At 41.1% G+C, this 14,354-nt stretch overlaps 1 protein-coding gene across 1 annotated transcript; it reads left to right on the plus strand.

The window, feature by feature from the left end:
• The first annotated feature begins 1,448 nt into the window (after positions 1 to 1,448).
• On the plus strand, positions 1,449 to 12,195 carry LOC145392827 (carboxypeptidase A1-like). The gene is made up of 9 exons (XM_080267112.1): positions 1,449 to 1,524; positions 2,521 to 2,706; positions 4,675 to 4,768; positions 5,947 to 6,110; positions 7,288 to 7,438; positions 8,649 to 8,784; positions 10,105 to 10,271; positions 10,911 to 10,995; positions 11,845 to 12,195. The coding sequence occupies exons 2-9, from the start codon at positions 2,690 to 2,692 to the stop codon at positions 12,015 to 12,017; spliced, it is 987 nt and encodes a 328-aa protein (XP_080123238.1). The 5' UTR covers positions 1,449 to 1,524; positions 2,521 to 2,689; the 3' UTR covers positions 12,018 to 12,195.
• Positions 12,196 to 14,354: the final 2,159 nt, after the last annotated feature.

The raw sequence follows: 14,354 nt of genomic DNA on the forward strand, positions 1-14,354 counted from the left end.
ATTTAGGTTAGTAAATGTTATTCAGACATGTTGCATTCAGCCAAGTATCACCAACCTCTCAAGTGCATCTTCGCCTCCAAAAAAAAAAAAATAATAATAATAATAATAATAATAATAAAAAAGTATAGGCTGGGGCCGAGGCCGAGGCCAGGTCATTACCAGCTTCTCAACTGCAAGGCATAATGACCTGCCAAGGCCATTCTATTGTTTATATATTTTTATTCATAAGGTGGGGGGGGGGAGAGACAGGTGGACATGGGAGGGACAGAGGCCGTTGGGTTGGGGGACATGCCTTTCATCTTGGGAGGACAGGGATGCTGGTGGGGATGGGAGGAGGGAGGGGAGGACTCAGGGATGGGGAGAGCTGGTGGCGTCGGGGGATTAGTGGGAAGAGAATGAAGGCTGAAAATACGAAAGAAGGAATGGGAAGATTTGCCGAAGAAAGCAAGAAGATAGGGTATGGAAAGACAGGAAGCCTTAGTGTGAGAGGGTAAGTAAAACAAACAAACAAGAAGTGTTTATATGTGTATGATAAGCAGAGGTGTAAGGAGTGCCACAGTGTGCCACTCATTGGCACTTTAGCCAAATATGAATTGTTTTGTCAAGGTAGGAGTAATATTCAATTCATCATCTTTTTCTGTGCACTACTGGACATGGGCAATATGACTATGACCAACAGAATAAGCAGTACAAAAGGAACAGACAATTTGGATTGGGAGAGTTACGACAGCGGGGCTGGTGGTGGTAATTAACGATAATCGCAGCCACAACTGTGTCTGGTTAAGCTCCGTCGAACAGTCTAGTTTTGCTGGACAAAGAGCCAATTGAAATTAAGTAGGGATATCAACCATCATAAAGCCAGCTTCTCATTGGTTAGGGTCACCTGGCCGTCAAGAAACAGTCAACTTGGGTCGCCACCACACAGGTGACGTGTTACCTGTTCTGAGAGTCAAGCTTTTGCTGACGCTAACCAATAACAAGCAAGATACCAAGACAGGAAAATATACACAGGGTTTTCATTGGCTACAGGCGTTGCTGAATCAGTAACTCATAGCTAACTTTATTCATGAAATTTTTAGTTTTGGGTCCATGTTTATACTACAATGACATTCTATGTAATTCAGTGTACTTTTTTTTTTTCTTACACACATGTATCAGAATATCCTAAACCAGGAAAGCATTCGGTACCAAGCTAAGGTAGTATATATATATATATATATATATATATATATATATATATATATATATATATATATATATATATTCCATTGTACAGATAAACTATAATAAAGTATTCATGCACTAAATGACAGAAATGTGCTTAAGTTTTGGGAAATATATGGCTGTACGATAATCTTGGCGGCGCTGTGCGACAACCTCGGATCCGAGAAATTCCAGTTTTCCAATCCATTCCCTGCAAGCAGCTCAGTCACCTACAAGCATGGAAGGGGTACAGACGTCGCTCCTCCTTCTCCTTGTAGGGGTAATCTTAGTCTCCCCCAACCACACCACTACGTATCATGGGTGAGGGGGTATTGTTTGTCACTATTATAACCCATTCCATTTTTTTAAATATATCAAACTGCTCAAAAGTTCAGTTTCGAAATTACTGGTAAAGGCAATGTGCTGGTTTTTTTTTATAGTGGAACTTATAGTTATATCTTTATTATCTTTAAATATATCTCTTGGTTATTTTGAAGTTTCGTCCCTGAGAGAGAGAGAGAATCAGATACTTGTTTCACACTACTTTTCACTCTCTCTCTCTCTCTCTCTCTCTCTCTCTCTCTCTCTCTCTCTCTCCTTTTGCGATTATTACAAAGAAGACAATAATTCTGATAAGGAACCACTGTTTTAGGGCTGATTTGACTAGTAACCAAGGAGATTCAGAGATGGAGAACCACAATGCGTTCACTCTAACCTGGCAAAGATCCCTAACCCTTTTTGGCTCAGTTGATGGCCAGGTGTAGTCAGACTGGAGAGGTGTTTGACTAGTAACCAAGGAGACTCATACACTAATTTCTCATAGCTTTTTATCATTTGCTTCTGTGGGGTTTAATTCACACACACACACACACACACACACACACACACACACACACACACACACACACACAAAGATGAGTCAGGGGTTCACAAGAGCAGTACTGAGGTAAGGATGGTTTTACACTGGCTAATCCCACGCACTCCTTCCTGCCTCTCCTCACCCTGCCTCTCTTCTCTCCTAAACCCCTTCTGCCCTGTCACTCCCCTTTCCCCTGTATAGGACTGGCCGTGTCACGTGTAAGGGCACGGGGGTGTGGAACCTTCCCGAGCCTGGGGACTTTCCGATCAGGCGTCATTGAGCTGTGGGTGAAATTCCTTAACTGAGAATGTGCATCGCTGTTTCCTCTAGCCCTCTCGCCTAGGCACGACTTTCATCTAACCTCTATACACACGTTACTAGCTATTGTGCAGTGTTATGATATCTTAATGTACTAACACACACACACACACACACATAATGTTTTCTCTCCCCAACAGACACCAGCTTTGGCGAATCCAAAGGGCAGGGCTCAATATCTCGTCTCTTGGGCCACAGGTGGATTTGTGGGGTGGAGGGGATGGGTATGTGGATGCCAGAGTCCCACCCAACTACACCAACACGCTCGACCAAACACTCAACCAGCAAGGAGTGAATTATACTGTGACAATGACGGATATTCAGAGGTGAGAGAGAGAGTGTGTTATAGATACAAATACCATATGGTCCCTACGAGGCGGTCCGGCCTTAATACTAATACAGTACTGTAATTATAGGAGCAGGAGAAAAGGATAGCACAGCAGAAGGCTCTCTCCCCCACCCTCCAGACCCTCCGGCATTTGCCGTACAGGAAACAAGAGGAAGTAATGCCTTGCAGGAATGAAAAACCTGAAGGAATTTTATAGGATCGGCAGAAAGTAGAATAATATGGAAAAGGATAATTTGGGCATACAGCCACATACTTACTCTATGCATGCACTTTTTTTTTTACTTTTTTTTTTTTTCATATAAAACAGATGCATAGAATGTTTATCTATTATATTTGCCCAAAATATTGTCTATGTTGATTACTAGTTTAGGTGTATTGTGTTTAATAAATAGATGAACGCAGACGCGAATATGCAATAATTGCTCCATCCTAACTAAACGATACCAATGGCGTCGAGGTACATGTCCAGTCTCTTTTTAAATATATTTATGGTACCACTCTCAATCACATTCCCAGGGAGTTTATTCCATCCACTTACAACAGAGAAATTTAAGAAGTTTTTGGTTGTATCAAGATTAGCCCTCCTTGCTTGCAACTTCATACCATTTCCTCGAGTTACAGTCAGGGCAATTACTGTGAATAGCTTGCTTGAACCAATATTACTAAAGCCTTTCAAAATTTTATAACATTCAATCAGTTGTCCCCTGAGTCTCCGTTTTATAAGAGCGAATAGGTTTAATTCCCTGAGCCTCTAGAGATATGGTTTATTCCTCAGGGACGGGATTAACTTGGTAGCCCTACGCTGGACCGCTTCCAGTATTTCTATATCTTTAACTAGGTGAGGCGCCCGAAATTGCACTGCAAACTCTAAGTGTGGCATGACTATGCTTTTGTATAGTGGGATTACAATATCTTTGCTTTTATATGTAAAATGTCTTTTGATGAAGCCTAGGGCCCTGTTGGCTTTATTGGCGGCAGAGATACATTGATTTGAACATTCTAGGTCGTCTGAAATTAGTACGCCTAGATCCTTAACTAGTGAGGACTTGCTAATGATTTGGCCCTTCATTTCGTAACCATACCTTTTGTTTTTCTTCCCACATTGCAGCACCTGACATTAGCTTACACTGAAGGGCATTTGCCATTTTTCTGACCAGCTGATAATTTTGTTAAGGTCATTTTGATGGCTAATTCTGTCTTCTTCAGTTAATATAGTGTTGCCGATTTTTGTATCGTCCGTAAATTTAGAAATGAAGTTGTTTAGGCCAACATCGATATCGTTAATATACATAATAAATAGGACTGGTGCCAACACTGATCCCTGAGGAACACCACTGGTCACTGGAGCCCAGTCTGACTCTACTCCATTTATAACGACTCGTTGCTTTCTCTCACTTAACCAGCAACGTATCCACCTATGAATATTTCCGTCAATTCCAAGTGATCTTACTTTTGTCATTAGTTTATCATGCGGCACTTTGTCAAAGAGAGAGAGAAACCGAATCTTGCTAAATGTGTGAGGATAAAGAAAGGGAATGAGTAAGTGAGAGAGCGAGACAGCGTGAGAGTTGAGAGAGTGAGAGAGGAAGAGAACAAGGGAGAAAATTAGAGAAAATATCTTACTCTTACCAAACACTGAGAGAGAGAGAGAGAGAGAGAGAGAGAATATTAGTGACAACATAATTCTCTCTCTCTGTCTCTATCTATTTGTCTGTCTGTCTATATATTTATATTTATCTATCTGTCTGTCTGTCTTTATATTTGTGTATCTATCTGTCTGTCTATCTATCTATCTGTCTTTATAGCTATGTGTATGTATGTATGTATGCATGTATGTATGTATGTTTATATCTATATATCTATCTATCTATCTACCATTGTCCCGAACATTAAATTATACAGAACATTCTCTCTCTCTCTCTCTCTCTCTCTCTCTCTCTCTCAGCGTGATAGATGCAGAGAGGCAGGCCGTGACGTCACTGCCTACCCGAAGACCCGATGGAAGGATTGAAACAGGAACGTATCATCAGTGGAAGGACGTGAGTAGATAGACAGATAGATAGATAGATAGATACAGATAGATAGATAGACAGATGTACTGATAAAGATATAGAAATGTAGAGGATTGATGAATGGATGGATAGATCGATAGATAGATAAATAGATGGATAGATAGATAGATAGCGAGATAGATATATGGATAGATAAATATATAGACAGGTAGAGGATGGATGAATGGATGGACAGATAGATAGACAGATGGATGGATAGATAGATACATAGATAGACAGACAGATGGATGAATGAATGGATGGACATCGATAGATAGATAGAGAGAGAGAGATTGACAGATGGGTGGATGGATGGAAGGACAGACAGACAGACAGATAGATAGATAGATAGATGGGTGGATGGATAGATAGAAGAACTGAAGTCGGCACCTATCACCAGTGGGAGTAGATAGATAGATAGATAGATAGACAGAGGATGGGTGGGTGGAGAGACACAGGATGGATAGATGCAGAAATAGATTAAATGATTGGCTGGGTGATTAGAAGACTGATAACAGATAGATAGACAGATAGACAGATGGACAAATAGACTGATTGCTTACATGGCTGGCTGGTTCGCTGATAGATAGAAAGATAAATAGATACAAGCATACATACATACACACATATATACATACATACATACACAGGTCTACATACACAAAGGCAGACAGAGTGATAGCCAGTAAGATAGATAGATAAGCAGATAGACATACAGATAGATAGATAAAAATTAGAGGTGAAAATACTTAGATAGATAACATGACTGGCAGATAGATAGAAGGGGAGAGAGATAGAGTGGTGGATAGATAAACTGATGGATTCTTAGATCGGTGTATGGTTAGACAGATAGACTGATAGATTGAATGATACCTTGATAAATTGAAATGATGATGATGATGATGATGATGATGATGATGATAAGAAGAAGAGGAAGAAGTAGAAGAAGAACGATAATAGTAATAATAATAATAAAAACAACAATAATAATAATAATAATAATAATAACTAATAATAATAATAATAAAAATAATAATAATAATAATAATAATAAAACAACAATAATAATAATAATAATAATAATAAAAATAATAATAATAATAATAAAAAAATAATAATAATAATAATAATAATAATAATAATAATAATACCACTCTCCTCCACAGATTGAAGACTATCTACAAGAGCTGCTTGTTGTCTACCCCTGGCTATCTATTACATCTATCGGGCAGACAGCAAGGGGCAGACAGCTATGGGTGGCCAAGATAGAAATAAATAGCTATTGTTCTAAGCCTACGGTCTGGATAGATTGTGGGATCCATGCTAGAGAGTGAGTAGATAGATAGATAGATGGATGAATGGGTTGTTTGATAGATAGTGAGAGAGACTGGTCGTTGGTTGGATAGACAGATAGGCAAATAGATAGATAGATGGATGGATAGACAGATAGACAGACATAGATAGATAGATGGATGGGTTGTTTGATAGATAGTGAGAGAGACTGATCGTTGGTTGGGTAGACAGATAGGCAGATAGATGGATAGATAGACAGATAGATGGATGGATGGATGGATGGAGAGGTTGTCAGATGGGTTCTTTAATGGATGGATGGAAAGACAGACAGACAGATAGACGGATGGATGGACAGACATAGGTATACTGTATAGACAGATCGATAGACAAAGAGAGACAAACAGATAGATAGACACGACAGGTAAGTAGGATAGACAGACAGACACAGACAGATAGATAGACAGATAGATAAATAATGTGAAAGTTGAGAAAAAGCGAGAAAATTAAGTCGTAATATCCAAAATAAATCGGTATGGAACAGGCATCAAGAGCCACTAGTCACGAAGAAGTGCAAGGGGGTGAAAAAAAAAAAAATGCGCATTCCTTTACTCCGCCATAGTAGAAAATAAAGTGAAAATTCTCCCTATGCTAGTCACGAAGAAGTGCAACACGAGGCATAATGAAAGAACTAGAGTCATCCTTGTGGCGTAAGAGGTAATTTATTCAAGGAGAAGACTTTGCCCTTGAAGTAGGACCTCGAGGGTATACACTCTCTGAAGAGGCCTAGGCTGTGTGTTTACCTCTTACGCCTTCATTGAGCTGCTGTTGGTTGGGGTGTTGAGTGTGTGGATAGATAGATAGGTAGATAGATAAATAGGTAGGTAGGTAGGCAGGCAGGCAGGCAGGTGGGTAGGTAAGGTAAGGTAGGTAGGTAGATGTATGTATGTATGTATGTATGAATAGATAGACAGACAGATAGATGGATGGACTGACAGACTGGCAGAGAGAGAGAATTTGAGACTGATTTGAATATAGTGCTGGCGATTTTGTGTACGTTTACTGCCATGGGGTCAACGTACACACACACACACACACACACACACACACACACACACACACACACACACACATTAACTCCCTCCCTCTCTCACTCACAAACCCCAAGCCCCACACTACCCAAGTTAGAGAAAGTAAGGTATCTCACCTTCCTTCAGATGGATCGGCCCAGCCACCTGCATATACGGTCTAGATTACCTCACAAACGGCTATGGATGTGACCCTTACGTGACCAACTTTTTGAACAAATACAATGTTCACATCATGCCTGTTCACAACCCAGACGGCTACTGTTACTCCTGGCGCTATGTAAGTAGAGCTGGCTCTAAAGCTGGCTCACTTTCTTGTTTACTAGGTTTGGGTGAGTGATGATGGTGATGATGATGATGATGATGATGATGATGATAATAATAATAATAATAATAATAATAATAATAACCGGGGAGCACTCAGAGAACGCATACCTCCGCCAATGCCACTACAGGATCCGGATCCTCCCTCAAATGTAATAATGTTACTCTCGGCCCATGGCCCACCTTTCCACAAAATTCCATTGAAATTCACTGAAGACTTTTGGAGATATTGTGTGGACAAACAAACACACAAACAGGGGAATAAATAACCTCCTCCAACTTCGCTGGCGGAGGTAATAATAATAATAATAATAATAATATAATGACGGTAACAATGACGATAATGATGTTGACGATGACAATGAAGAAATAATAATAATAATAATAATAATAATATCGTCCACTCAAAACACATCAGCCTCTCTCTCTCTCTCTCTCTCCACTCTGCATCGTTTTCCAGCATAATACTCTCTCACTTTCTCACAACCTCTCAAACTCACTCAGGTCCATTCTCCACTATCTGCTTCTCCCCCCCCCCTCTCTCTCTCTTAACCCATCCATCTATCTATATCTATTTATCTCGACTATGCATCTATCTATCTATCCATTCATCTATCAACCCTTTTACTCACCCACCCATCCATCCATCAGTTACCCAGTCAGTCAGTCACTCCATCCATCCATCCATCTATCCACCCACCTAACCATCCATCCATCTATCCACCCACCTAATCATCCATCCACCCATCACCCAGTCATTCAGTCCATCCATCTACCTACCCACCCATCCTTCCATTTATCCGTCAATCCATCTATCTGTTTATCTATCCACCAAATCATCAAGCATCTATCTGTCTATCCATCCATCCATACATCCATCAATCCTTGTCTGTTCATCTATTCATCCATCCATCAATCCATCCATCCATCAATCCTTCTATCTGTTTATCTATCCACCAAACCATCGAGCATCTAGCTGTCTATCTATCCATCCATCCATCCATCAATCCTACTATCTGTTCATCTATTCATCCATCCATCCATCCATCCATCAATTCTTCTATCTGTTGATCTATCTATCCATCCATCCATCAATCCTTCTATCTCTTTATCTATCCACCAAACCATCAAGCATCTATCTGTCTATCCATCCACCCATCCATCAGGACCGTCTCTGGCGCAAGAACCGGAACAGGAACCCCAACGACACCTGCTACGGCGTCGATCTGAACCGGAACTACGACGACGGGCACTGGGGGGGCGGGAGGGGGGCCGGTGACCCCTGCAGCAACAACTACCCGGGTGAGTCGGGGCGAGGCTCACCCTTCCACCAAACTTCACTGAAATCCACTGAGAACTTCTGGAAATATCGTCGGGACAAACAGACATACAGATAAACACAGATGAATACACAACCTCCTCCAACTTCGTGGGCGGAGGTAATAATTAACATGTTACTCCTCGGGTGAAAGAAAACGGAGGGAAGAGGGATTCTGTTGAAAGTGAGAAATAGCAGAGGGTAACGTCATTAAAAAAAACACAAATATCTCACCCAATACTCACCCTAGCGCTTTCAGTCTGTAACATCTACTGCACAGGTTCACCCTAGTCACGAAGAATCACTGCCAGCCTCCATATCCAACGAATAATTAACGAAAAACGCGATTGTTCTGGACCGTCTCACTGCACACACCAACGTAGGTGTAAACAAAACGCGTCTGACGTTCGAAAGCGTTACCAGTGTAATGTGTTTCACCATCAAAATTAATCTACAGAGGTAATTTTTAAACATATTTTTCACTAAATGTAATAAACTGAAATTAATTTACGGATCCATTCGCCAAGTAAACGAATGTCGTAACAAACAAAACGAACACGTCATTTTGAGGTAAACGTTTCAAAATCACGCGTTCGTTTCAGCCTTTTGCTTACATTACAAAATTCATCAATATATTTACTCCTTTTGGCATCATTTGGCATATGCATCAAAAGTTTAATTGTATTTTATTTTATTTTGTGACTAATATGTTTAAAAATTACCTCTGTGAATAATTTTGTTAGCGAAAAAGAAAAAAATATTAACTTCCTAACGCTTTCGAACGTCCCGCAGGTTTATTTACATTCCCGTCTCGGTGTTTGCGGTGAGGTGGTCCAGAATTATCGCGTTTTTCGTTAATTATTCGGTCGGTATGGAGACTGACAGTGATTCTTCGTGACTAGGATGAACCTGTGCAATAGATGGTACAGACTGGGGCCGCTAGGGTGGGTATTTGGTGAGATATTTCGAATTTAAATGTCGTCACTCCCGCCATTTGTCACTGTGTAACTGAATCCCTGTCAGCTGCAAGGCTTTTATATCTGTTAACACACACACACACACACACACACACACACACACACACACACACTGGCAGAGCACAATATTTTATTACTGTTATATGTTGTAGCTCTCTCTCTCTCTCTCTCTCTCTCTCTCTCTCACAACATATATATTTTCTTCATTTTTATCTCAGTACTCAAGACCACACGTCTCCCTTAACACCTCATCCTCAGCGATTTATTTCCCATCTCCCATCTTCACTAACCCCTCAACTAACCCCCTCTCTCGCCCCCTCCCCCCAGGCCCCACGGGGTTCTCAGAGGTGGAGACGCAAGCAGTGAGGGATTATACGAATGAATTACAAAGTACAAGGAATTTGGCAGCTTTCTTCACCATCCACTCATATGCTCAACAGTGGCTGTATGCGTATGGCTGGAGTGGAGAGTCGGTGCCGGAGGAGCCTGAAGTGGTACGTACACAGAATGACGTACATGAATATATACGGACATACATGCATAATATATACACATACACACACACTGCCTCCAACAGTACCTTAGTGGATACACACACACACACACACACACACACACACACAGTACATTATCATTAACTTATTTTTTAACCTCCTAATTCACCCATAAGGACATTAGTTTTTGTAGCTCCCATACGATTGAGATTTAGGCCCACGGTGGTGCTTTGTTGATAGGTAAATAGATAGATATAGATAGACATAGGTAGATAGATAGATAGATAGAGCAACAATGGTCCAATACTTAACATTCTGAGCTTGCACGTGTAGGGAAAAGATTTGTATGTATTAGAATTATGTGAGAGGGAGAGGGAGGCCGAGGATAAGATGGAGGGATGGAGCGGAGAGGTATATGAGAGAGGGACGGGGGGGGGGCGGTGTGAGCTGCGAGCAGGGCAGTGAAATGGCGTTGGACAGGGCGACATGGAGGCGATTTGTTTGTGGCCACCCCTTACTGGGTTTAGGCGCCTGGCAATAGATGGATGGAAAGTTATGTGTCTTATTGGCTCTCGTGCTGTTGATAGGCGATGAATGAAGGCTCCTGTGTGAATATTTAATTTTTTTGTTTTTTTTCAGAGTCGCGTTGCTCAGATCGGAGTTAACGCGATTGAGTCTGTATACAACACACGGTATAGGTATGGGTCCTTCTACAACGTTGCGTGTAAGTAGTGGTAGTAGTAGTAGTAGTAGTAGTGGTGGTGGTTGTAGTAGTGATGGTAGTAGTAAAAAAATGATAATAAGGATAATAATAATAATAATAATAATAACAATAATAATAAAAGTAGGTGCATCGTTGTAGATCTTAGTACTAACATAATGATAATAATAATAATACCTCTATCTGTCTGTCTATCTATCAGTATCTACTAGTAAATCTATCCATCTATCTATCTGTCTGTATATCTATCAGTCCATCTGTCTGTCTATCTGTCTATCAGTAAATCTATCCATCAGTCAACCTATACCCAAACTTCTACACATCTCTGTCTATTCATCAATCCATCAATCTGTCTATCTACCTATCCATCTATCTGTCTATCTATCTATCTGTCTGTCTACCAGTAAATATATCCATCCGTCAATCTATCTGTCCAATTTTTCACGTGTCTTTCTGTCTATTTATATGTATCTATCTGTCTATCCATCTGTCTATCTATCTATCTATTAATCTGTCTATCTACCACTAAATATATCCATCCTTCAGTCTATCTACCCAATTTTTCACGTGTCTGTTTATTTATCTATCTATCTATCTATCTGTCTACCAGTAAATATACCCATCCGTCAATCTATCTATCAGCCCAGTTTTTCACGTCTTTATCTATCTTTATGTATCTGTCTGTCTATCTATCTGTCTGTCTATCTATCTGCCAGTAAATATAACTATCCGTCAATCTATCTGTCTATCTATCTGCCAGTAAATATATCTATCCGTCAATCTCTCTATCAGCGCACTTCTTCACGTGTCTTTATTTATATATATCTGTCTATCTATCTATCTATCTATCAGACCCAGGGTTCGGCCTGTCGATAGATTGGAGTTACAGCAGAGGCGTAATCTATTCCTACCTTCTGGAGCTACGGGATAAGGGCGAATATGGCTTCCTCTTTCCCCTCACCCAAATCGTCCCTACTGGGGAAGAAACCTGGGCAGGCCTGATGGCCGCTGTTATGGCCATTTAGAGAGAGAGAGAGAGAGAGAGAGAGTGAGGGGGGAGGAACACTGATTGGTAAGATAAAATTGCTAAGGAGAAATGAGAGAGAGAGAGAGAGAGAGTAGATAGAATTTAGAGAGAATCCTTTCTGATAACAATATAAATTAGAAAAGGAGAAACAGAGAGAGATAGAGATGAGAAAATGCTGAGAGAGAGAGAGAGAGAGAGAGAGAGAATACTAAACAATAAAATATATATATAATCAAGTCTCCCTACTAATATACCAAACATTGTTAATCTCAATAAATCTAACATCTAACACTAACCCGTCACTATCCTCTAACATCATCTAAGAAATACCATCTAATATCTAACAGTATAGCATCACCTAACATCATCTAAACCATCAAACATCAAAGTCTAAGCATCTAATCTAACAAACATCAAACTGACACTTACTATCATCTAACATCGTAATCAAACATCTAACACTTACTAACCAATCACTATCACCTAACATCATCAAACTTATCTATCAGTAATATCTAACTAACCTGTTACTATAATCTACTCCTCTAACATCATCAGGAATCTAACATCTAACGTGTATTAACCCATCACTATCATCTAACATCATCACACCTATCTATCTGTCTATCTAACCTCAAAGTAATTAACCTCAAAATAGATTATGTATAGGAATTGAATCTGTACAGGTGTGCTGATTACCTGCTTTGCCTAATTAAGAGGTCTCACCTGTATGGGATCCTCGTCGCATCCCCCGGGCTCCTATGACCCGTTTAGCTTTGCGAGAGAGAGAGAGAGAGAGAGAGAGAGAAGGACAGATAGGCGAAGAGGCAGAGGAAGAGAGAAAAGAAATGAGAGGAAGTTGGAGGGAAAAAAAAGAGAGAGAGAGAGAGAGGGATGGGAAAGAGAGAAAGAGTGAGAAACATGGGAGGCAATATAGAGAAAGGAAAAGTAAAGAGAGGGAACGTGCAATAGATGAAACCTGGATTGTACGGTACAGCAGAAATCCAAGCGCATGAAATACTTCGACTTTGTGCTTCAAAACCTCAGATAATAATAATAGCCATCCATCCATCCATCATCCAGTCCTACATTGCCCCATGAGGAGCGTAGGAGCCCGGGGCTAGGCAGTTGGTGTCGACATTTAAGATGAGAGTGACCAGCCTCACTCATCCCTGAGTGGTATTACATGAGCAATCAACCCCAACCACCCCTTGGATATAAACCTTCACCGGCTCAATCCGATTGGAGCGCAATAATTACCCACTAAACCACCAGGCGCCAAAATTTGGTTATATGGTTACCACCCAGCGTAGTAAATGGTTTCCTGGTGTACAGGAAACCGTTTGGCTTGTCACTCAGTGTAGTGCACCGCTTCTCGTCCGATGATGATGATAATAATAATAACAATAATAATAATAATAATAATAAATTGTGGTAGGTGGGGGTGCCCATCATCCACTCACTCAGTGTAGAGATGCCATATGATCTCTGTGCTGACAAGCCAAATGGTTTCCTGTACCCAGGAAACCATTTACTACGCTGGGTGGTAACCATATAACCGGGGTTTCTGGCAGGGTCAAGTGTCCCCCAGATTCCCCAACCCAAAATCAATCATGGCAGTCGTTTCAGAGAGCCTCGGGGGCCCAGTGCCTCGTGGCCCATTGGATTGGCCAAACTTGGGCTGTCTGGACATCGCTACTCCTCACCCTGCCTGAGGGTGGGAAAGGAGGTCCGGATGAATAATAATAATAATAAGACTGTAGCTGCCCTAGCCAGTCCCTGCTGTGCACCTCTGCTAACACTGTTGTCTGGCACAAGTTACGTTTTTTGTACAAACTCCAAACCCGTTGGTCCACCTGCACCACAAACTGTACACACCTGCTGCCCGACCACACAAACTATACACACCTGGTGCCCGACCACACAAACTATACACACCTGCTGCACGACCACACCAACTATACACACCTGCTGCACGACCACACCAACTATACACACCTGCTGCACGACCACACAAACTATACACACCTGGTGCACGACCACACCAACTGTACACACCTGCTGCACGACCACACAAACTATACACGCCTGCTGCACGACCACGCAAACTATACACACCTGCTGCACGACCACACAAACTATACACACCTGCTGCACGACCACACAACACCTGTAGGAACAACAAGTGCCTCATTCAGGTGTTGGTCTGTCCTGTATGCAAGACCAATAGAAAAGTGTTGCAATGTGGCGGGTTCCGAACATCCTAAGGTGACGCATCAATCGCCTTTACATTCGTCCATATTCGTGTATTTATAGGTATTGTTTTGGGGTAAAT

The sequence above is a fragment of the Coenobita brevimanus genome, chromosome 23, assembly GCF_032717465.1.
Source record: "Coenobita brevimanus isolate Jiangsu-jjx chromosome 23, ASM3271746v2, whole genome shotgun sequence".
NCBI lineage: Eukaryota > Metazoa > Arthropoda > Malacostraca > Decapoda > Coenobitidae > Coenobita > Coenobita brevimanus.

Bases quoted from the DNA above. Each gene is read 5' to 3' on its own strand.
- LOC145392827 (XM_080267112.1), top strand. The intron at 7,439-8,648 runs GTAAGTAGAGCT...CCCATCCATCAG, and splicing joins ACTGTTACTCCTGGCGCTAT to GACCGTCTCTGGCGCAAGAA. The intron at 10,272-10,910 runs GTACGTACACAG...GTTTTTTTTCAG, and splicing joins TGCCGGAGGAGCCTGAAGTG to AGTCGCGTTGCTCAGATCGG.